The following is a 23,961-nucleotide window of genomic DNA, read 5'->3' as shown; positions in this document are numbered from 1 at the left end:
CACTTGGCACCTTGAAAATTTAGGGTGCTGCTCGAGGATTTGCAGCGCTCCCAGGAGGGTCGGGGAGCCCGTCCGAGGATTAAGGGCTCTTCCTGAGGATTTGGGGAGGATTCGGGGTGCCCCCTGTAATTTGGGGCGCTCCCGCAGACACGGCCCCAGGCCAGCCCGTGCTGGGCGGGGACGGCTCGGTGTGTCCCGGTTCTCCTTCGCGGAGCGCCGGGCGGGGGCGGCGGGGCCGGGCGGGGCCCTTTAAGGCGGCGGGGGCGGTGCGGGGGGCGGCGCTGCCGGCGGGGCGGGGGGCGGCCGGGCCGGCCGGAGCCGAGCCGAGCCGAGCGGCGAACCCAGCAGCGAGCGGGGCCGGGTGAGCGCATCTCCGGTACCGGCACCGGTACCATCACCGCACCGGCGGGCGGGTATTTATCCGCGGTTCTTCCCCCCGCTCAGCCGCGGATCCCCCGGCCGGGGGAGGGTCCCGCCCCCCGCCGCTGCGGCGCGGTGCATTCGGGAGGTCCCCGAGCCGCCCCCTCCCCTCGCACGGCGGGGCCGGGGCTGCCGCCGCCTGCCGCCCCCCTTCCCGGCTGGGCCAGCCCCCCTTCCCGGTGAGCATCGCCGCCGCTCGGGCCGGCCCCGGGCCCCGCGGGGGCGGGGGGCGGTGATGGGGTACAGCCGGCTCTGCCCCGGGGGAGAGGGGCTGCAGCCTTGCCTGGGGCTGCTCCGAGGATGGGGGCTGCTCCGGGAATGGGGGCTGCCCCGGGGGACGGGGTTTTGCCCCGGGGCTGGGGGGCTGCAGCCATGGGTTGGTTTCCCCCGGGGTTTGGGGATGGCAGCGCCGGAGGGGGGGCACAGGCAACACGCAGCCCCCCGCACGGGTGGTCCCTTATTTCAGTCAGTATTGTGTGCCTGGCTTTGCATGAGGGGTGCGGGTGCCCCGGAGGGGTCGCAGGCCCCCAGGCTCAGCAGCGCCGGTGCCTCGCGGGGCCCGGGGCAGCTGCGGCTGCCGAGCCCGGGCAGCGCCGCGGGAAGGCCCCTGGGACGCTTGGGGGACTTTCTGCCCGGCCCTGCTGCTTGTTTCTGCTTTTGGTGAAGTCAGGCCCGAGCCCGGCTGGACTGTGCCTTGGGGGAGGTGAGATGTGCCTGGGTTTATTGCTCTGGCTCCAGGGATTGACAGCCTAAACCTTTGCCTTCCAGGTCCCTCCCTCCAAGCCGGTCTGGTACTTCCTTCCAGTGTGGAAATTGATCGGTTGAAGTTATGCATTTGACCTGCAAGAGCCACGCTACCGGTGCTTCGGGGATCTTGTGAACTGGAACGGGAAAGGAGGTAAAATAACCCTGTGCCCTCAAAACCCCCCGCGGGCCCTGCTGCTGTGGCCTTGAGTGGATGGGGAGCAGCTGGGGCAGCTCAGCCTGGAGGAAGGGAGGCTCAGGGGGGATCTTCTCGATTCTACAACTGCCTGAAGGGAAGGTGTAGCCAGGTACAGCTGACTAGACAAGAGGAAATGGCCTCAAGTTATGCCAGGGGAGGTTTCGCTGGATATTAGGAAAAATCTCTTTGCTGAAAGGGTTGTCAGGCTGCCCAGGGCAGTGGTGGAGTCACCATCCGTGGAGGATTTAACAGAGGTGTGGATGTGGCACTAGGGGACATGGGCAGTGCTGGGGAAATGGTTGGACTGGATGATTTTACATGTCTTTTCCAAACTAAATGATTCTATGGTTACTCAGAACTGCCTTCCTTGAGGATTTTTGGTTTGGTTGTTGGGAGAGTGGAGAAGGACCATGGATTTCTGGGGATGCCTTTCTAAGTAGGAATCATCCACCTGAACCACACAGGCTGTTCTGAAATGCTCAGCCCCCCTTCCCTGGGGGGGGAGGGCACATTTGTACAGACAGGTGGGTGTGTGCTCTAGGAGATCTGCTCAGATGGGATGGCAAGTGCCCTTGGACCTTCCCTGTGTGTCCTTCAGTGGTATTTCCCAGTGTCTCACCATCACTGTAACACAGGAGAGGAGCCCAGGGCTACCACTGAGTGTTTCCTTTAAAAAGCTGCATAATCCTCTCTGCTCCAGCCTGGGGAGCACACAGGTTTGCCAGCCCTGCCTGGTGTCTCACCCAGCTCAGTGACCAGACCCCTGTGTCACCAGGGGGATGTGTCAGCCCTGGTCCCCATCCCTGTCTGGTGAAGGCTTTGGGGTTAAAATCCCCTCATTCCTCAGCTGGTTCAGGGCTGCAGTGGCTGCTTGACTGCAGGGCCACCTCTTCTGGCTGATCTGAGGTCTGTCCCCTCTTCTCCTGGACTGTGAGCACCCTCATGGCAGCGTGGTCTTGTCCAGCCTCCTCTTGTCCTTCCTCCATGGAGGCAGAACACCCGTCTCGTCAAGATGAGGATGTTGCTGGCTGGTGCCTTTCCTCTTCCTCCTCTTCCCAGCAGAAGCAGAGACACCAGATGATGGTTGCACATCTGCTGGCCCTGCTGACTCAGGCTGGCTGGGATGCCCCAGAGCACTGCCTCCAGCCCCGAGGTTCCTGCATCATTCCCCTCCTGCCTGTGGCTGCCCTCACTTGACCTCAGCTGCTTTCCCTGCCCGTGGATGCCAGTGAGGTGCTGGGATCGGGTTGGAGACTTGTCCCTGGCTCAGTGATCCACGTCCTTGTGCAGGCAGAGGGAGCATGGGGGCCCTGCCCCCAGGTGTGCTCCCAGAAACTCAATCTCAGCTGGCTCCATCACGGTGGAGAGGAGGAGAGAACATGCCTAACACTGCATCCCACACCTGATTTTTGCTAAAGGGAAAACCAGAAGGGCTTGGAGAATCTGCTTGCTCTCATGCAAGGTCTGGGTTTGGGATGAGACTTGACAGGAGCCCCACATCCATCCAAATCCATCCACACCCACAGGTGGGGGACAGGAGAGGGACCCAGTGTGCACCACCCCAGGGTCCCACTGGGAAGATGTTTGTGCCCTGCTTCCCTGGGTCCTGGCAGCATTTGCACCCTGGGGCAGGAGAGGGGCTGCAATGGCACCCAGAACCCTGGCAAGAGGGATGGCAAAGCTGGACACAGCCTGCGGATCCCTCTGGTGTGGTTATGGCCATGCTGGGTACGAAGCTCTGCCCGCCCAGGAGCATCCCTGCACAGTGAAGAGAAAAAAGATACTTGAGGTTGGATCTCCAGCCAGGGTTGGCAGCTGTAACAGGGTGTTTTGGCATCATCTGGTTGGGGGGGGGTTCAAAGCCCACTGGAATTTTTATTTTGCTTAATACACCACTTAAGCAATTAGCAGTGATTGTAGCAGTCCTGGGTGAGGCGCTGGGTAGAATTGAATTTCCCCAGCTCAGATACCATTAGGCAGCAGTTTAAGGCTGTTTGCAGGCGGGTATGAGACAGTGATGCGTGTGGGGAATTAGATCTGCAACGTAAAAAAAACATAATAAGAAAATTTCCTACAGAACTGTGTAACTTTATCTCATGTTTATTATGTGCTGTAATTGAAAAACAATCTTAGGGGTTTCTCTGACCTAATGATGGGGGATCCCCAGTGATGACTGTGCTGTATCCATCAGGATTTGCTTTGTTGAGCATCCACTCAGCTCTCTCCCCAAAAACCCCCAAAGAGCTCCTCCATGGCACAGCAATCCCCAGGGCAAGAGTAAATTCTTCTAAAGAGTTTGCACTTGCTTTGTGTAGTACAGCTGGGTTAATGTTGCAGGGCTTTTTCTTTAAATCCCCAGAGTTTGGGGTGCATCCAGGGGAGGGGGCTGAGCAGGTGGATCCGCTGCTGTTTGGCATTTCTGAGTGCAGGAAGGGTCTGCCCACAGGTACCAGGTCAGTGGTTAATGTGTAACAGGTGTGCAGGACACTGCACCCACAGCACGCCAGCCCGGAGGGGGATGGATGGATGGACGGATGTGCAAATAGTTTTCCAAGGATGGGAAGGCAAGAGGAGGAGGAGAAGGGTTTTGCTGTGGGCTGAGGGGCGGAAGGAAATCGAGGCTTAGCGAGGGAAATGTGAGATTGCTTGGTTGGGGACAGGGCTTCTGCTGCTCCTCAGGGGAGGCTCTGCTATTGTGGTGGTTAAAAATAGACTTTGGACTGGGCAGTTTTCTGTGGGAAGCTCTCTGGCTGGAGACAGGCACATGAGGTGGCATCCGAGTGAGGGGGAATGGACAACATCATCTCACCTGCTTCACCTAAAGCTCTGGGGTTTAATTTATTTGATTTTTCCAATAGCTCTTCCTTTGGGGCATTGTGTCTCTGCTTTATTCCCAGACACAACACACAGCCTCCAAGCCCCAAGCTGCATTCATGATGCCCAGATGCACCAAAGCTTGGCTGATCATTGTCACTGCACCCTGGGGACCCTGTCCCCATGGCTGAGGTGTCCTCCAGCTCCCACAACACCAGTGGGTTGAGTGGCTTGGGTGATGTCCATGTGTGGGCTGGCAGAGTGGCTCCCTACAAGCTGGATGGAATTACTCAGAGAAAAGATTATCTAAGATCCAGTGGATCTTATCTATGAAGTTGTCTTTATTTTCCAGCAGCTGTCAGCACAGGAAGTACAACATCCACTGCGGGGGATTTTGGAGGGGAGGGAGAGGAACAGCCTGTGGTATGGCCAGAGTAGTGGAAAATGAGAAAATCTCAGGTTTTACTGGGAGCTCTCATGGGCCCATCTGCTCATTTTCAGGAGCATTGGTTCCTGTGGGGTTGGAATCAGAATATCACACAGAGCTGTGGGGACACCCTTATGTGCAAGAGGAGGAAAGGTTCATTTCTTGCCCATTTTCTCTTTTCAAGATGAGTCCCATCAGCACCTGCACCCCAAAACCTTGTCCTTACCACTCAGCACTATTGAGTGCTTTGGGGCATCCTTTTTGGGAGCTGGGCTGGCCAGTGGGACCCTCACTGGGCAGCAGAAAAAGGCACAAGGAGCCTTTTCATTCCAGAAAAATGTTTTGTAAGCTGCAGGTGACAGGTGGACCCTGAAGTCCATCTGGGCAGGGAGTTAAAGCATGCTCCTGCTGAGGGATTGGTTCAAGGCAGGTGGTTTGACTATAAAATTTAAGGCCAAAATGCTGTTCAATTAATATTTTAGTGGGATGGCCAGTAAATGAGAGGAACAAGGAATGTTTCCATTTCTATCTGGTTCAGACAGGCAGTCTGATTTAAGATCACAATAGTATAAATAGTACATGGAGTACTGAGGAGCATGGAGAGCAATCAGCTTCTCCCACGCCAGGGCTGTGGTCAGGGGTCTGGGGGGTGTGAAAGCAAAAGGTGGCTTCTGCTTTTGTCCCCTATGGTTTTCTGTTCCTCAGCTCAGCCTCTGCATGCCATTAAAGCTCTGGAGGGCTGGGAAGGGTCCTCGAGGTGACAGAGGGAGGAGGTCAGGCTTCAGGTCTCCGCTGTGGAATGGGGGAGATCAGCTCCTAGCATCCCTCATGCTTGCACAGCAGGAGCAGGGATGATGATCAGTGTGAGCCTGCTCGCTCTGCCCCGCTCTCCCCTTCCCCAGACAAGGTTTTGGGGTGGAGGTGCTGATGGGACACATCTTCAAAAGAGAAAAGGGGCAAGAAATGCACCTCGTTGTGCCGTGAGCCCAGGGCAGGCAGTGCCTGGGCTTTGTGCGGGCAGGCTGCGGGCTCCCCCGGGAGCTGCCCGTGTGTCAGGAGCTGCCTGCCAGGAGCATCGCCGGGGGGGCCGGGGGGTATCGCCTTGCTCTGCGACCTGCTCGTGACTCGGGGATCTCCTCTGGCATGGCACGCTTAGGTCAGGCGCTTTTCTGGGAGAGCAGGTGCCTGGGTTTCCTCATGTCATTCCCTCGGGATCGCGGTGACCAGCTGGAGCTTTGAGTGGCATCGATCTTGCTGGAAACCGAGCAGCCTTGCAGGACTGGGACAGCCGGGGCTGGGCTGGGATCTCCTTGCCCAGGAGCCAGGCTTTGCCTCCTGCGCTGCCTTTTCCTTTCCCGTTGCTCTCTGGCGTGGAGCTGGCAGTTTCCAGCACAGCTGCAGGTGGAGGGATGGATGGAGGGATGCAGGGATGGATGGAGGGATGCAGCTCGCTGCTCACATCCTCCAGCAGACAGTGCTTTTCCCCGCTCAGTTTCGGATCACTTTGTCCCAGCCTGGCTGCGCTGCGCTGGGTGGAAGGGAAACATCTCTTTATTAGGGTTGTTTCCTTAAATAAAGCCATCAGAGCCAGCCGTGCTGGGCAGGCTGTGCTGGCCATCCCATGACCGGTGTTGCGCATTCGGGTTATTAACACCTCATTAGATGCTGGGTCCTCCCCACGCCTCTGGTTCAGCAAATCCCAGTGGCTTTGTTGTTGCTCCCTGACTCCTGCTTCATTGGGGAGTTGTTTTTTTATGGTCTCCTGCGCTTCTGCTGACAGTTTAAATTTCATTTCTTCTTGAGGTCAGTAGCTGTACTTAGGCTTTCAGAGGATTCTATGTGCCACCCCCCGGAGCAGGGGATGCCTCAGCACACCTTGGTGGGAGAGGTGTCCCAAATCACTGCCAGCAGCTGGCTCTCACCTGTCATCCCAGCCTGGGTTTCCATTTGGCAAACACCAGAAGTTCTTTATTTTTATCTTTTCTTCTCAAGTTTTGCCTCAGTTTCCCAAATGACAGAGGCAGCAGGCACAGCTCTGCCCTGGGAGGAGTTTGCAGGTGGGTTAGGAGCCTGTCACCAGCCTGATGCTGTGGTTGCCACTCTGTGGCTTCTTCATGACAACAAACTACCCCACTTTATGTATTTATTTTTCTGTCCTCTTGTGTCATCCAGGCCAAGGACTCAAGGCTGTCCTGAGCCACTTCTGGAGTGGGCTGATGGCACTTCCAAAGGGATCTGGCTCTTTAGAAAGGTGCCTGGAGTGTGCTGCAGCCTCAGGAAGCTGGGCTGGCAGGGGATGGCCCTTTCCAAAAAGCAATTGCAGATTTGCTGCTTATTTTCATCGTGAGCTTATTTTCGTCTCCGCTTCCACCGCTCTGCCCGGGGATGCTGTCTGTGGCATGATAAGTTATTTCAAGAAGTGGGGCAGAGCTGTTGGCATGGAGGGGAGTGCAGGCATCCAGATTAAAGGTAAATCTACACAGATAATTGGGAGCCTGCTTCCTGCAGAAATCAGGTGAATCAGGGGCGGGGATGGCTCTGCAGTCCCAGGGGCTGCCCTTAAACCACCCCATGACTCCAGCCTGTGCTGTTGGATCCTGGCTGGGGGCTGCTGGCTGTGCTCTGGGCAGGGGGGTTGGATATGTGGCACAGGGTTAGTAATCCCCGCCGCCGCCTCCTCAGACCTGCCAGATGTCTCTCCTCTAGGCTTCATTTTTATAAATTGGCCTTTTAAAGTCTGTCATCCCCATGCAGATGAAAGGAAGATGCTGTGATGCCTCTGCGTGCGCCTCTCCGAGCCTGAGCCCGGCTGCCATGCCTGGATCTCCTTGAGGCTTTTTGTTTGGGGCTTTATCTTTTTTGAAGTGCCTTTTTTTTCTTCTTCTTGTTTTTCCCCCCTTAACCTCTCAGAGTCTGTTAGCTTGCCATCCCTTGGTTTCAAACAGGCAGGCCCTGAGCACCAGTCCCTGCTGGAGAGAGGGATGGGGAGCTGTGTTTTCCCCCAAATTCATGGGAGGGAAACCAGCAGAGCCCTGGGGCTGAACACACTGGGCAGATGCAAATAACCCCATCACCAAGGGTCTTTCTCTTTCCCCCAGAAGCCCCTTCCTGCTCTTTTCCCTTTGCACCCTTTCCCTCTCCCTTGCTCTGGCTGTCACTGCTTGGATTGGCAGCAGGAGACTCCTTTTCATCGCCCTTTTCTCCCTGAGCCCAAATGCTCCTGGCCCATGGCTTGGTGCCAGGGCAGCTCCTGGCCCATGGCAGAGCTGGGGTTGTGAATTTTCAATTCAAAGGGCAGAGTCTTTAAATCCTCTGCTTGGTGATGGATGGATAATTAGGAATTTCATTTGCTGGGCGGGTAACAAACAGCTTTGCATTTTCTGCTGCTTTGCTGATGTCTCTTGGGGAAATTCAGAGGCTGCTCCTAAACTGCAGGGATGGGTTTTTTCCCAGCTGGCATGGCTCCCTGCTCAGGTCTCTGGGAAATCCCTGTGATGCTGGGGAGAGCTTTGCCAGGGATTTCTGCGGGAGCTGGAGCTCTGCTGCTGTTGTGGGATGTGAGGAGCCAGTGCAGGCCCATGTGTAGCCTGTCCTCAGTGCCTCCTTGGCACAGCCAGGGCACTGAGCAGCATCCTTGCCTTAAAGGTGAGAAATGCCACATGTATCATGTTTCTGGTGGGATTTTGTTGGCTGTGTGGGTTTCTCAGTGTTTGGGGGGGTTGAGAGCCCCTTCCTGGGATGGAGGTGCTCCCAGAGAACTCCTATCCATAGGGATGTGCTGGGGGTATGGCAGCCAGCTCCCAGCCACAGCTGCTGCTCTGAATCCCAGCCTTCAGGGCTCAGCCCTGCCTGGGGTCTGGGGACTGACATGGCTGGGGTCTGGAGGATAAGGAGTGGGTTATGCCAGTCCCCAGTGCCCGCCCCGATCCCGTGGCTGGTGCCGTTCAGCTGAGCAGTAATTAATTACTGGCCATGTAAGCTGCTGGCGGGATACGGCGCGTGATTTATTAGCAGGAGTAATCCCTCACCAGCAAAAGAGCTGCTCTGTGAATGGAGAGCAGCAAAATCCAGGGAAAGAGCCGCTGTGTGAATGGAGAGCAGCAAAATCCAGGGAAAGAGCTGCTGTGTGAATGGAGAGCAGCAAAACCCGGGGGAGCTGTCCTGCCCTTCCAGAACTGGATCCCACAGGCACAATCCCTGCCTGGAGCGGGGAAGCCACAGGCACCCTTGGGCTCTGTGTTTGAGCAGCTGAGGTGGATTTGCCAAACTGCTGCCCTTGGAGTGGAGGAAGGAAGGTGTCTGGACACAGGGACATGGGTTCAGCGGAGCCCCAGCCAAGGCCCACCAGCACCAGCAGCCATGAGCAGTTCTGGCACTGAGAGGTGATTTTTGAGATACAGTCACTGCTGGGGTCACCCAGGGGAGGCTGTTCATGCTGCCCAGAGTCAGGTAGAGATTTGGGAAGTGCAACATGATTAGAGCCAAGCTGGACTGTACATGGGCCCTGCCAGTCTCACAGCCACTGGGAGGAGGACCAGTGTGGAGCTTGGGCACAGTGGTGCTTGTCCTAAGGGCTCACAGGTCTGGTCTGCAGCTCCCATCAACTTCTGGTGTGCTCCTGGGCCTGGCTTCTGTTCCTTTTCCCCTGCAGCCCACCTACTCATGGGCCTCTGCTGAGGACCTGTCCTGGGCTCTCTGTCAGCTGATGCTCAGCAGGGAGGGCAAAATCCCAAAATTGATGTGGCAAAGGATGAGAGCAGAAATAGAGACTGGAGAGCAAGAGAAGGACTGGCTGTGGGGTGCAGAGGGGAGGGTGCTACCCTGGGTGGATACTTCAGGACTCCCAGTGCTCCATCCCTCTATGGAGAGCTGTGCCATGCCCAGGCAGACACAGAGTGAGAGGAATCCTGCAGGAAAATGCCCCTGAGCTCCTCCACTCGGGGACTCCTTAGCGGTTTCATGAGAAATCAATAATGCTTTTGCATGGTCATAATCGTAAAATAAGTACAATTTATGGCTGCTGCCAGGGCCAAGATTTTTTCCTAGTGGTTGAGGTGGAGAGAGAGCGACACACAGACACTTTCCCACAGCATTTTCCTTTGCACTGGAACTGCAGATCAGCTCTGGCATTATGGCAAGGGGTGAACCCATTTTGGGGGTCAGGGTTGTTGTCCATGTCCGTACCCCCTTTGGGGGTGCAGGGTGGGTTGTCCATGTCCCCATTTGTGGGGAGACAGGATGGGCTGTCCGTGTCCCTGTTTTTGGGGGACAGGCTGGGTTGCCCATGTCCCTGTTTTTGGGGGACAGGCTGGGTTGCCCATGTCCCTGTTTTTGGGGGACAGGCTGGGTTGTCCCTGTCTGTGCCACTCTCAGGCCGTGTCCTTGCCCGCAGCCCGCCGGCAGGTGGAATGGGGCAGCCATGAACGGCGATGCCCTGTGCCAGGAGCCCTCCTCCCCGCTCCCCGACTGGAGGGAGTTCTGCAAGCTGCACGCCCAGGCAGCCGCCGTGGACTTCGCCCAGAAGTTCTGCCAGTTCCTGAAGGAGAACCCCCACTACGACACCCCCGGGGCAGAGACCTCCTTCTCCCACCATTTCACCGCCAACTTCCTGGACATCTTCAGCCTGGAGGTCAGCCGGGTGTTCGTGTCTGACTCGCCCACCAAGTACAACATCGTGCCCTTCGTGGGGCTGCAGAACTGCCACGTGCCCTACGGGCGGGAGGTCACCCCCAGGAAGGAGGAGACGTCCACGGAGTCTCTGGACAGCATGGACGCCCCGCTGGGCGCCAGCCGGTACCTGACCCCAGCCCAGCAGGTGCAGGCTCACAAGGTCTCCTCCTACGGGCAGTCCCGCAGCTCGGAGGACGTCTCCATCCACGCTGCTGCCAAGCCCAAGTTCAAGAAAGGCTTCTCCCTGAGGAACATGAGCCTGTGCGTGGTGGATGGCATGAAGGAGATGTGGCACCGCAAATCCTCTCCGGAGCCGGGCGCCGAGGCTGCTCTGGGCGGCCGCAGAGCCGAGAGGGAGCCGTGGGCGGCCGGGGGCAAGGAGCCTGGGGACCCTCGGGAGAAATGGACACACAAGCTGCGCCTGTCCAAGGTGCCCTCGTCCAAGGTGGAGCTGGTGGACATCCAGAGGGAGGGGACGCTGCGCTACATGGTGGCCGATGACACGAACTGTGTGGGGAGCTCGCAGTGGCAGAAGTGCCGCCTCCTGCTCCGCAAGGCGGTGAAGGTGGAAGGAGAGAGGTTCCTCCTGGAGTTTTATGTCCCTCCAAAGGTAAGTCCTGGCTTTTGTCCACCGTTGCTTTTATGAGAAATTCAAGCAGCAGTTGGGCTTTGCTTTTGGGGATTTTTTTGTTTCCACTGCTGAGCTGGGCTGAAATCCAGCTCTGGTCCAGAGGGAGATCTGGTGCTGTGTGGCTGAGGTGCAAATGGATGGGAAAATGTGCTTGAAACCCATCCAACCTGCAGGCCAAAATGAACCTTGCACTCTTGGTGTCAGTCTGTGCCTTTCACCTTTGGAGAAAATATAAAACATGAGTTTGAACTCAAGTGCATCTCTCTGGAGAGCAGCTCAGCATGGGTACAGATGGTGGGCATTGCTCTGGGCTGGACTGAGGGCTTCCCCAGCCCAGGAATGGGGTCTGGCTGGAAGGAAACAACCCCAATGTCCATGGTGCCCACTAGGGAGTCCGTGGAAGAGCTGGAGAGAGTGACAGGACAGGGGGGAATGACTATAAATTGAAAGAGAGTAAGGATAGGTGGGACACTGGGAGAAATTCTTCTCTGTGAGGGTGCTGAGGCCCTGGCACAGGGTGCTCAGAGAAGCTGTGGCTGCCCCATCCCTGGAAGTGCCCAAGGCCAGACTGGAGCAACCTGGGCTAGTGGAAGGTATCCTTGCCCATGGCAGGGGGTGGAAAAGGATTCCTTCCAACCCAACCTATTCTGTGATTCTGTGGATGGAGAATCTGATGAAGCCTGGTGTATCAGCTGCACCAAAGAGAAAATAAACTTGGGTTAAAATGGAACAACTGCTGCTCTTAAAACATTTAAGAGAGAGCTCATAGAGGGATTCCTTTTTTAGTGTATCTTGATTTGCCTCTAAAAATCAATTTTGAAATTATTTTATGGCAACTTTTATGAACATTGTCTGCTCTTCTGTTATAATCACACCCCACTTTGGTTTACAGCTTTCTCCTCTCATCCCATCTTGCTTTCCATCTGGCAAATGTAAAAGTGGCACCAGTCTGGCACAGCTGGAAGAAAACTGATTTTTGCTTCAGCAGCCCACAGCTTTGTTTTTACACAGACCCTACAAAAACTATGGCCATGTCTGTAAACCTTTAAAGGGAAGAACCCTCCTGGAAAGGAGGGGTTTGGAATGAGATGATCTTTCTTTAAGGTCCCTTCCAACCCAAATCATCCTGTGATTCTAAGACCCTTTTCTGGCTCATGGGTGAATTATCACCTTGTCTCCTTTCCTTTCGAAGCAGCTGCTGCTTCCTTTCTGACCTTCTCCTGTGCAAACACCAAGATGGAAAAATTCCCCAGGGATGGGCAGAGCCTTGCACGGCTGAGACGTGTCTGCAGGCAGCACTGGGGCTCTGGGGCTGGCAGAAACAAAACATCCTGCAAGGGAAAAAAGCAGTTTCTGTTCTGTCTTGGATTTATTTATTTTTATTTCCCAATAAAAATGGGAACTGAGCCCGTTATTGGTAACTTGCAGCCTGGAGCTCCTTGCTGGCCTCATCCCATCCACTGCATCCACGGCACCAGGCGCAGGTTTTGGTGACTAAATCTCATCTCTGCTTCCTGCAGCTGCAGTGCTCCAAATCCCAGAGCCCTGGAGGGGACCAGCCCTGGAGAGCAGCTCCACGAGCTCCTTTGTGGGGATTTGTTAAGCTCCTTGCTGCTCATCCCACCCACTGCATCCACGGCACCAGGCGCAGGTTTTGGTGACTAAATCTCCTCTCTTCTTCCTGCAGCTGCAGTGCTCCAAATCCCAGAGCCCTGGAGGGGACCAGCCCTGGAGAGCAGCTCCACGAGCTCCTTTGTGGGGATTTGTTATAATTAAAACAAATATCTGGGGAATTTGTTGCTCAGCAAACACTTGGAGTGGGAGGCACCGGGTCTTGCCTCCCCACCGAGGCTCCGGCGGGTGCCAGGGGCCCTGGGGGAAATTCATTTTTCTTGATTTTAATGTAATTAAAATTCCCTGCATGGCTGAGGCTGCTGTGTTGTAGCTGCTTGGTTGAAATGCTGCTCCTGTGCTGGAGAAACGGGGCTGCTTTCTGCATGGGAAGCATCCCCCATCAGATAGCACAGCTCTCTCCATCGGGAGAGGATTGAAAATGGAGAGAAATTAAGTGGTGTTGGCAGAGCTGGCACATCAGCCTGTGCTGGAGCATGGAGGGTGGTTTGGCAGTTAAAAGCACCTCCCTGTCTTCCACTGGGCCTCCTCTTGGTTTAATTCACAGAGCTCAGAGTTATCAGGCACAGGAGGGAAATCAATGCTGTTTATTCCCCCTCTGTAATAACCACACAGGCTGAGCTGATCTTGCCTCTGAGAGCCCTGCTGCATTGTCCCCAGGGACAGTTTGATTCAATTGAGTGACTTTTTTTTTTTTTTAATTCATTGATTTCTTTTCATTTATTTTCTTTGCTATTTTTTTTTTCCTTTTCTCAGGCTTCCAAACCCAAGGTGAGCATCCCGCTGTCGGCCATCATCGAGGTGCGCACCACCATGCCCCTGGAGATGCCTGACAAAGACAACACCTTTGTCCTAAAGGTGAGAGCAGGGTGTGGGTCCCTACAGGAACCCCCTCTGCACCTGCACCCTGCAGTGCAGGAGGCTCAGTCCCCAAGGGATCGTTGCTTTGGTTTTCAGAGCTGAGATGCCAACAGCACGAATGCTCCCCACAGGATCCCTGCCTGCTCCAGCTGACACCAGGCTGTTTTGGGATCAAGCTGTTTGGCTTTCACCATGGGGTTTGGCTTCTCTGTGTCACCAGGAGATGGGTTGAATCAGTGACCTGAGACAACCTGCAAGGGAAAATGCTCCTTGGTGCAGCTGCTTGTGGTTTTGTGGCTGTTGCTGTCCCGGAGCGGTGACATGTGGTGGCTGTTTCATTGACACAGTGTGATGGCTCTTAGTGCTGTGGTCTGGTTGATGAGGTGGCATCTGGTCAAAGGTTGAACTTGATGGTCTTGGAGGTCTTTTCTAGCCTTAGTGATCCTGTGGGAACAGCTCTCTGGGACCAATGAGACCCTGGGGATCAACCACACATGAGTCTGGGGGCATGAGCAGAAAGTGAAAGTCTTTCTTCAGAATTTTCCCTATCATGCAATTAATTAGCTCAGTGCTGCTTCCTGTTCTGCTGGAAGACAACAGCCTGTCATGGCAGATCAGGGCTGAATTTTGCAGGGTCTTGGACACCATGACAGTGATGGATCATTAGATTTTGAGCATTTCTGTGTTCTTCCTCTTCTAAACAAACACCTCTCTCTCTGAGGCTTTTCCCCAAGAGTGTGTGGCAAAGCAGAGCAGAGAGATCAGGCCTCCCAGCTGAATGAACCTGCTTGAAAGCTTAGAAAACTATGAAAGGAAAAAAGGGGGAAAATTGAGCCTGGCTTTGTGAAAGCTCCCAGGCCTTGAAACCCACCTGGCCCCAGCACACATTCCCAGGAGAAATTTCTTTTCCATCAAATCCAGCTCCTTGTCAAGGTCACACAACTTCTGGCACCTTCCCTTCTCCAAGGGCTTCTTGCTATTCAGCCTCAGCAGTGGTCAGTGTCTGCCATGGGCACAGAGGCTCATCCAGCTGTTGTTTTCTGTGCCTCAAAGGCCAGCCTCAAGCATCTCCTGTTTTCCAGACTGACCAGCCCAAGATCCTCCTTGCTTTCCTTGCAGGGTTTGGAGATGGAATGCCCCAAAGTGTACGTGGGGCCATGGCCCAGAGCAGATGGGAAGGATTGCTTCTCCTTTCTTCTTCCTCTCTGTCCAGCCCAAGCTGATGCAGTTGCTTTCCTCACGCCATGATGATGATGATGATGTTGACTCACATGCAGCCTGTGGGCTGGTGTAACTCTGGGATGGTTTTTGCAGAACTGCTCCCAAGCCGTGGTTCCCCAGCCCGCACACCCACAGCGAGCACTCTGAGCCCAGGGCTCACCCTGTCCTTGAACTGGAGGCTGGTTTCAGCTCCTTCTTCCACTTCAGCTTTGACAAGTTCATTTGAATTCTTGCCTGGTCCTCCAACACATTTTCATTGTGATGTCATCCATTAGTTGATCAGGTAGCCTCGCATTCTTTTGTGCTCTTCACTGAGGAGCATGCACAGAGAGCCTTTGATGGGAAGGAGCACATCCCTTTGACCACTGGCCACTGACAATCCCTTTGACCACTGGCCACTGACAACCCACCAGCCATCAATCTCTGCTCCTGGAATATGGCTCATCAGCTACTTCTTGTCACGTTTTCTAGATCCCCTTACAAGCCCCACCTCAAATGCATCACATCATTGTCCAAAGCGTGTTCAACACCCAGGATGTGCCACTGCTTCTCCCTATCCCTGGATCTGTCACAAGCATGAGCAGATGGGCTTGGTCATGGCTGATCCCTTCTGGGGGTTTCAGCTCTGGGATGCCTCCTGGGTGCCTGTGAGCGTTGGTTTCTCTGGCTGCTGGAGGGAAATTTTGCACTTGCCCTCTTCCCGTCTTCTGAAGCCAGACATGGTCTCTCCTCTCCCACTGCTAAGAGCTTGGTTACTGCTCCAGCTGTTCCTTTAATGCACTTCTGGAATGCTCCAAACCCTGCCAGCTGGAAAATACCTGCTTCACCAGGTACCTCCTGCTCCTGCCCTGTCCTGGCTCTCACCCTGTCACGGGGGAATTGATCACAATTGATCCTTTGAGTGAGCAGAGCCAGCAAGCACAGCATGGGGGCCCCCAGCCAGGCTTTGCTCTCCCCTCCCAGCTGCTGGCACAGGATGCTGCTCCCCTTTTCTCACATCCACTATTACTTGGTGGTTCATTTTCTGCCTGGGTCCTTTTTGCTGGGACATTTTTTGCTCTTCCATCCCCCTTTTGCTGGCTGGACTTGTAGAGGGTCTGAAGCACCCTCAGTGCTGGGGGGCAGGTAGGTGGGCAGGCTGGGTGCTGTGGTTTCCCTTTCTGTGTGATGGGGAGCCCAGTCTCCACCTTCACACACAACACACGGGTTATGATGAGTGGAAAAGCCCCTGCCCCAGTTAGGGATGTTACTATGGGTGGAAAAGCCCCTGCCTTGTTTGGGGAGGCCACACTGAAATAGTTCCTGCCAGATTGCCTAAAAATGAGCAGCCAGCGTGTCCCCAGAGCCCATCAGACACCAAGCACATGCAGTTTTTTCCATTGCACAAGCAGGTGCTTGCAAAATACCCAAGCCCTGCACGTGCTTTGCTTGCTGTCACGCTCTGCATGAGTGAGCAGCCCCATCTCTCACGTCAGCTTCATGCCTTGCCCTCAAAAAGCCAGAGAATATCCTTTCTTAAGTTAAACAAACTGGGGAGGGGGATCTTTGCTACTCCCCTCCACCTCTGCTCAGGACAGGGTCCAGGTCACTGCTCAGCCCCAGCCAGAGCTCTGCTCCTGCCCTCCCTGCTTATTTTCAGGACAGTGATTCAGTTGTTTGTGATTAATTGAATTTGCTTGGAGGTTGTCTCAGCTGGCAATGTGACACCCTCCCGGAATCAGGGCTGCTCTGCCACCTCGGGAACATGATGTTTAAGGCTCCATGAGGGATGCAGGGAAACCTGCCAGAGGCACACAGCATCCCATGGCATCTGAGTCCACTGATGTGGAGCTTCTGGTTCTGCCTGGCCCCAGAAAGGCACAGCTCCCTTGAGCTGGACAATTTGGAGGCTCATTTGTGTCTAATTTTTATTTATTATTTTTTTCCTGTGAAAGGGTGTTTCTCTCCCACTCTGTTGCAATCAGAAGCCTCATGGACCAGCAGGCAGGAAAAATAATGGAGAGGTTTAAAATTCCTGGGGTCTGGCAGGGTTTTGGGGCAGAGAGCAGTGTGGCTTCTGCTGTAGCTGTGCAGAGCTAGTTTTGGGGGGACACAGAGGTGCCCCAGGAGTGAGGGATGCTGTCTGTGTTTGGGCATAATGCCATGTACCCTGATGCTGCCAGCCAGCTGTGTTTTTTCCATGGAGGTTGTAAAAACCTTGTAAAAAACTTGTATTTGCTGATAGTAGTGTGGTGGGGTTTTCCTCTGAGCTCCAGATGTGGCCAGGGGTCATCTTGGATGCATCTTTCTGGTCACCTTTTGGCACCCCTGTGCTGGGGTGGGGTGGGACACTGACCCTCTCCTCTCAGCTGAGGTGCTGTTCAGGGGGTCTGGCTGGGTTGTGGGGTGTGTTTTGCCTCGGGGTGAGGGGCAGCACCCTGGCACAGCTGACTCCATCCCACATGGCCTGCAGGTGGAGAATGGGGCCGAGTACATCCTGGAGACCATCGACTCCCTGCAGAAGCACTCGTGGGTGGCTGATATCCAGGATTGCATCGACCCTGGGTAAGGATTGCTGGGGAAGGGGCTCTGTGGGGCTGAGCTGTGGTGCCTGAGCACAGGCTGTTACCCAGATGTAATTTTTGCTGCTTGGGTTGTCACAGGAAGTGCACAGCTCACACCAGCAGAGGTCTGGAGGCAGAGTTAGCAGCCTGTGTCTGCCAGGGGTGCGGAGCACTGGCCATTTGTTCACCCTTCGCTGCCCCATGTACCTCAGTCTAGCAGAGGCAGGTGACCTGGGAACACAGCCTCAAAGCAGGAAGGTCCTAACACCCACCTTCTGAAGCTTTTATACCATATTTGAGCCATTTTCCATGGTTTTTTTTCCCACTTAGCATCTGTGACATATTTAAGATTCTGCTGGTTGAATTGATTTATTTGTATTTCTATCACAATGGCATCAGTGTTATCATTGGAGTCATAACTCAGCCAAAACTTCTTATCTGCTGTTTCATCAGCACAAGCAGCAAGTTGTGTTAGGGAGGTTTGTGTGCCTGGTACTGCTGCCCTTCAGCTGGCTCAGGCAGGCCCAGCCTTGGGGAAACCCTGGCACTGCCTTTCTTGGCACAGTTTTGGAACATCCAGGTGCCCATGCTTGTAGCAGTGAAAACATCACACAAACCTGGAACAGAGGCTTGGAAAGGCTCCTGCTCCCTCCAGGCTGCCTTTGCCCCTCCTGCTAGGGGGAGGCATTTGGTCACCATGGAGGCTGCATCTCACAGAGAGGATGCACTGGTGCGCTCCAGATCTTTGCTCCTTTTGCTGTTTTCTGAAATCTGTAATTCATTGGCATGGATTGCCCAGAGCAGCTCTGGCTGCCCCATCCCTGGAAGTGTCCAAGACCAGGCTGGACAGGTCCTGGAGCAACCTGGGCTAGTGGAAGGTATCCCTGCCTATGGTTGGGGTGGAATGAGATGAGCTTTAAATTCCCTTCTGACCCAACCTGTTCAGTGATTCTCTTACTCAGGAAGCACTGCTGAGGCTGGGCTGCTGATGTGAGGCTGGGAAAAGGCCTTTTTTCCCTCGCTCCATGTTTCAGTGCTGGTTTTCCAGCTGGAGCAGAGCACCACGGCCGTGCTCCCCTCGAGGCACCAGCAGCCCCCGCTGTGCCCCTGGCAGCCTCCCAGCCCTTTCTGTTTGCTTAGCGCCCAGCGCCGGCCGCTCTGGCCTCCGGACGTGACTGTAAAGCAAATAATAATGAACTCCAGAGCAAATAATAATGAGCTGTTTAATACACCGACACACACGCTCGGCGCCAAGAGCGAATTCTCAATCAGCTCCCGATGCTTCTGCCAAGGGCTGCGTGCTGGAGCCGCCGCGGGAGCGCCCAGCCACGGCTTTTCTGCAGAGCGCTGTCGGTTTTGGTTTCCTTCCTCCCTTGTTTTTAACTGGCTGCAGCTGAATGACTCCCAATGGCTGATTCACTCACTGGCCACTAAATAATTCAGCAGCTTCCCCGCTGCTTGTGCCCACGTGGCCCATGTGAAGCAAGAGCAGCTGAGTGCTGTGGGCAGCTCCGGACTCTTGCTGGTGGCTGGGATAAAAATAGGATGTGGAGCAAGTCGGATGCTTGTGCAAGAAGGGTGCTGGAGTGCACGGGGAGGGCTGGCAACAGGGATGCTCTGAGTGGCTCCCTGGCTCTATTCCCACTTGCTGTCTTGCTCCAGGCCTCCTGACTTAGTGTTTTATGTCTTTTAGGGATGTAATTCCCGTGGGTGGGTAATTCCCATTGCAGAGGGTGAAAGTGAAAGCGCCCTCGGGTGGGAAGGTGTGTGGGTGCAAAGCACTGAGAGTCAAGGTAACAGCTTTCCTTCCAAACCCACAAAATCCTGCAGCTGGAACCGACCAGCATGACCCATGCAGTGTGGGCTTTCAAGGGCTTAGTCCTTCCCACGCTGGTTTCTCACCCCCAGAAATCATGTTTGGTGGCTGCTCTGCCTCTCAATGCAGTTGGTGCAGTGGCAATCCCTTGGGAGGAATTCAGGGGCAATAGGATGTGCTCTTGGATCACACTGGAATTTTGTTTGGCCAAATCCCCATTCTATGCCAGTGAGTGGAGGTGCCACATGTGTGTGTCTCTGTCTGTCCTCTCCTCCAGGGACAGTGGGGACGACATTGAGCTGGTGTCCTGTGCACAGGGTCCCTGTCTGCCAGGCAGGACAACCTCATCCAGCTGCGAGTTCCTGAATGACGGTAAGGAACTACATCTGGGAAAGTCTGGGACTCCCTCAGCGCCATGACCTAGCCCTCAGGTGCCTCTAAGATCCAGGAGTTGCCTGCAGAGCAGGACAGCACCCATCTTTGCCCAGTGATGGTGGGTGATGCTGAGCCATGCACTCATCCCTCTGCAATCTCCCTTCCAGAGGTACCCAGGCCACCAGAGAGATGTGCCCTGCCCAGCACTCACAATGCTGCCATGGCCACCTCTGTCCCCGTGCCCCACGGCCGCGGCAGGGACTCCCTGGGGGAGCTCCTCACCCACGTCCCACTGGAAAGCTTCCTGCAGACGCTGGAATCCTCCCCCACTGCTGGTGGGCACCTCACAGGTACTGGGATGCAGGATGCAGCCCCAGCATCTCACTCGGGAGGGTGCACAGCGGGAGAGGAGGAGGGGGCGGGAGGAGAGGGGGTGATCCCTAAAAACCTGCTGTCCCTGCGGGCAGGGGAGGACAGCGAGGCCGAGGCTGAGATCAACCTGTCTGACTTCCCCTGGTTCCACGGGACTCTGTCACGGATCAAGGCAGCCCAGCTGGTGCTGTTCGGGGGCGCCCGCAGCCACGGCTTGTTCGTCATCCGGCAGAGCGAGACACGGCCGGGGGAGTACGTGCTGACCTTCAACTTCCAGGGCAAAGCCAAGGTGGGTGTCCTCTGCTTCTCCTTGTCCTCTGCTTCTCTGTGAATGTTAGTGTCAGCCCTGCCCAGCACCTCAGGTTCCTTCTTGCTCTGTGGGTGACCCCAAAGGCAGCAGCTCTGCAGGGAGCTGCACCCCAGCAGGGCATCCCTCAGGACCACCTGCCCTTGTGCCCCAAGACTCCTCTGCATCCTGCCCAGCCCCTTCTACACTTTCCCAGCTGGATCAGTGCCTGTCACGTGAGCATATGGATGAATACCCATGGGGCCTCAGTGTAGCCTGGCACACCTTCCCCTGCCCTCTTCTTGTCTGTTCTGTGTCCTGAAATACACAGATGCACTATGAAAAACCAACTACAAGCAGTTTTTTGCTGGGTCCCTTTTCTAGCAGAGATTGCCTGTTCTTGTCACCTTGCAAGTAGTAGTTCAGGTGGGCTAGAGGCTTTCCCAGGCTGTCTGTGACCCCAGAATCAGAGCTTCAGCTGCCCCTGGTTTATACCCAGACACCCTTCTCTGAGTGTTTCTTTATAGTGTTCATCCCCAGCAGGGGTCAAACTGCTCCTGAGGCTGCAGCAAGTGAGGTTTTACAGGAAACACCCTGCAGCAGGGTAAACACAACAATCCTGTTAGGAGCAAACCTTCCTTGGCTGATGGAGGTGACTCCTGCAGATTGAAGGGTGAGTCTCACCCTCACGACCCCCAGCTCACCCCTTGCCCCCTGCCCTTGCAGCACCTGCGCCTGTCGCTGAACGAGAGCGGGCAGTGCCACGTGCAGCACCTCTGGTTCCAGACCATCTTTGACATGCTGCGCCACTTCCACACACACCCCATCCCGCTGGAGTCGGGCGGCGCGGCCGACATCACCCTCCGCAGCTACGTGGTGGCCCAGAGCCCGCAGCCTGGTAGGTGCCAGGGCTGGGCAGGGAGGGCTGGGATCTTGTCCCTAAAAGGGACAGATCCATGGGATTCCCTCCCTAAAGCAGTGCCCTGCTGATGTGTGTGGCTCTGGAGGTGTGCCAGGGTGGGTGTCACCCACTGGAGGCGGGCACTGTGGCCCACGCAGCAGCGGGGCTGTGTTGGTGGGACCCCTGTCCCTGGCTGTGGGTGTCAGTGCCCTGGCTGGGGCAGGAGAGGAGCAGACAGGTCTGCAGGCTCGGAGCATCCTGCTGTGCTGGGAGAGAGCGGGAAGGAGGGTTGGAGAACAGAGTCAGGGATGGAGAGGGGGTGTGGGGAAGTAGCAGAGAGGGAGGAGGGTGCCGCAGGCAGCACAGGAGGGGTCAAGCTCCTTTTTCCCTTGCAGACACCGGCCCCCCGCCACCCCTCGTGTCACAGCCCCCGGGCTGCCGGGTCGACCTGCCACCTCCACACTACTTCTGCAGCACAGCACCCTCGGGACCGCCGGTGCCGCCACCCGCTGAGGGGGTGGCCGTGGCCCCCACTGTCCCTGTCCCCGCACCCTACCACCGCCTGGAGGGTGCCCTGGGCCCCCGGAGCCGCAGCGACAGCGCCGAGCGCCGGCCGGAGCCTCCTGCGGCCAGTGCCGAGGACTACCACGAGGCTGACAGCGCCCGGAGCCGCACCCGGGCCGTGGAAAACCAGTACTCCTTCTACTGAGCCCCTCGGGCTGGGGCTGCTGGCTGGGGACAGCGGGCAGCTGTGCCCCTCACCGCTGCACCGGCCTCGCCACCTCCTCCTGCCACCACCAGCGACCCAGCCGGGAGGTCCTCCTCGCTCCCTGCTGCTTTTGGGAGCTGTGTCAGCGGTGGGCAATGTCCCGGCTGGACCTGGTGCCAGCCCCGGGGTTGGGGCAGTGCTGGAGGTGTGGGAGGCTGAAAGAGTCAGTGCCATTTGAGAGCTTGTAGCCTCTTCTCCTTCCCTCCGGACCAAGAGCTTTCCCAGGGCTGAGCTGGGCTCCCTGCATCTCCTCCTGGGTGTGACCATTGTGGGATGGTGCCCGAAGCTGTGACAGGCTCCATCCTCCAGCCAAAGCACCTTGGCATGTCTCCTCTGGGGCGAGAGCCCAGCATGGCCAACATCCTTCTGGCACCATCGCCCTGCCAACCAGCTGCTGAGGGACTCTGGCGTTTTGGGATGAGCATGGAAATGTGTCAGATGTCCATGCAGAAACTCTTCTCACACACATGGAGCACTGAGGGCGCTGCTGCAGAGGCCTGAGGGTTTATCTGGTCTGGCTTCTGAGCTCCCTCTGGGGCACATGTTTCCTACCCTCTGACAGAAGAAGATTTTTGTCCAAAGCTTAATGAATTGCATTCAAGGAAGGGTTTTCCTGCTGTTCTGCCTTTTCTGTTCCTTTGTTTCCTTTCTCTCCTTGCTGTACTAACAGAATCCCTGGATAACCCTTTCATCCTCCCTTCCTTGATTTTTCAAAACCTAAGCTCTCCACAAGGGCATCAGCCTTCTGCCTGCTCTCTGCCACAACTGGGCAACATTTTCCATTGCTCAAGGCAAACCTTGGAAAATATGACACCACCTCCTCTTTACATCAGTTTTTGGTCATTTGGGATATCTGGGGCATCAGGCAGAGGCCAGGAGCTGTGTCCAGAGGTGAGGGAGAGCTTTGTTTTGCAGGTAAAAGCAGGTATTCCTGCTTGGCTGATCTCCCAGGAGTAAAAACACTACATTGATTCTTTTCCAACAGGTCATGGGAGCCCTGAGGATGGTTTTACTGGCCAGGGTTTGTGCCTCATGTGGGGTGGGAGACCCTCCAGAAGGGCAGCTTTGCTTGCAGACAAAGTGTTTGCACATCCCCCTTGTTTTGGCTGACACAGCTTGTGTTACCCAGCACCAGCACACCTGCTGCTCATGTGGCAGTGACAGGAGTGACAGTGCTCACAGGACATGAGCCAGGTGGCTTTGGAGTGTCTGGACAGGTCTCCAGGTGGAGCAGACCCTACCAGCTGCTAGAAGTTATCACTTAGTTCAAAGAGGTACAAGCCAAGCCACAACCTCAAAAAAAAACCTTGGATTTGCCTGGAATTGGGTTGGGCCAAGTTTTTATTTATTAGGTGCCTTCTTTCCTGAGCGAGCAAAGCACATCCCCAGTGCTTGACACACAAGAGGAGAGGGGAGGTGTCTCCAAGGCTCCTTGCCTCCTCCTGTGATGTGAGAGCTGCCTTTCTGGCCCATGGATGTGTGAGGTGCCTGGTGCATCCCATTCCTGCAGCAAATGCCATCTTCTCCCCAAACATACATCCCTTCAGAGGGCAGCAGGAGCAGTTTGTTCTGTTGAGGGTGTTTCTCCTTCCTCAGCCCAGCTAAAACACAGCTCAGAGGAGCAGGGAGAGGCTGGATGCCCTTGGTTGATGGGTTTAACACACATGGTGGATGAGGGGAGATCTCCAGATCTGACACAGACATTGTCACTCTGGTTCTTCCCAGCCCCAAGGGTGGGATCCAGAAGGCTGGATGGGAGCACTGCCTTACAGACCTTCAGATTTTGGCTTTGTTTCTCACTTTCTGTGTCACAGGATAGGAAAATGAGGGGGAAGCGATGATCTGCAAGCAAAAAATGTTAATTTGTAAATAGGGAAGAGTCTGGAAGAGTTTACTGTTGTGTAGAATAAATTAATTTTATTTAAAAAAAGAAAGGGGGGGGGACTTGTTAAACAAATGGAGAACTCGAGTTCCGGTTTTAAAATAAAATCACTTGCAAAAACAACAGCATGTGAGCAAGAGCTTTGGGCTTTGCTGGATTTGCTACCAAAAAAAAAAAAAGAAAAACAGAGGGAAGATGCTGTCATGTCTCATGTGTGCAGACCTCGTTGCTGTCTCTGGGCAGTTGGGGCCAGGCTGGGTCTGTCTCTGCCTGCTGGAGTGCACTGAGAAGAGGAGGAAGGGAGAGCAGAGGGAGGAGGAGGGTGGGTCCAGGCTGTAGAGGACAGGGTTTCCTCTCCTTCCAGTCTGTTATTTACTTTGTCTGGTTAGTCAGTAGTG

The 23,961-nt window shown here is 55.4% G+C and overlaps 1 protein-coding gene across 2 annotated transcripts; it reads left to right on the top strand.

Moving 5' to 3' along the window:
• The first annotated feature begins 300 nt into the window (after positions 1-300).
• SH2B2 (SH2B adaptor protein 2) lies at positions 301-23,751 on the top strand. 2 transcript variants are annotated; one of them, XM_041482605.1, is made up of 10 exons: positions 301-361; positions 1,189-1,318; positions 9,997-10,884; positions 13,294-13,395; positions 17,072-17,163; positions 19,256-19,350; positions 19,521-19,703; positions 19,821-20,014; positions 20,738-20,909; positions 21,308-23,751. In XM_041482605.1, exons 3-10 carry the CDS (start codon positions 10,024-10,026, stop codon positions 21,619-21,621), a joined length of 2,013 nt encoding a protein of 670 aa, XP_041338539.1. In that variant the 5' UTR covers positions 301-361; positions 1,189-1,318; positions 9,997-10,023; the 3' UTR covers positions 21,622-23,751. The 2 variants fall into 2 exon arrangements, with proteins under 2 accessions (XP_041338539.1, XP_041338538.1); XM_041482604.1 differs by having other exon boundaries at positions 301-599.
• The last annotated feature ends 210 nt before the right edge of the window (positions 23,752-23,961 follow it).

This window comes from Pyrgilauda ruficollis, unplaced genomic scaffold, assembly GCF_017590135.1.
Source record: "Pyrgilauda ruficollis isolate IOZ18807 unplaced genomic scaffold, ASM1759013v1 scaffold59, whole genome shotgun sequence".
Taxonomy (NCBI): domain Eukaryota; kingdom Metazoa; phylum Chordata; class Aves; order Passeriformes; family Passeridae; genus Pyrgilauda; species Pyrgilauda ruficollis.
Note: the sequence above shows the minus strand (reverse complement) of the source record. Positions and strands in the feature narration are given on the sequence as shown.

What these genes read in the sequence shown, in the direction of transcription:
- SH2B2 (XM_041482605.1), top strand. Translation starts at nt 10,024, where the DNA reads ATGAACGGCGATGCCCTGTGCCAGGAGCCCTCCTCCCCGCTCCCCGAC. An exon ending in AGTTTTATGTCCCTCCAAAG is followed by an intron (nt 10,885 to 13,293) that starts GTAAGTCCTGGC and finishes TCCTTTTCTCAG; the next exon opens with GCTTCCAAACCCAAGGTGAG. An exon ending in ACTTCCAGGGCAAAGCCAAG is followed by an intron (nt 20,015 to 20,737) that starts GTGGGTGTCCTC and finishes CTGCCCTTGCAG; the next exon opens with CACCTGCGCCTGTCGCTGAA.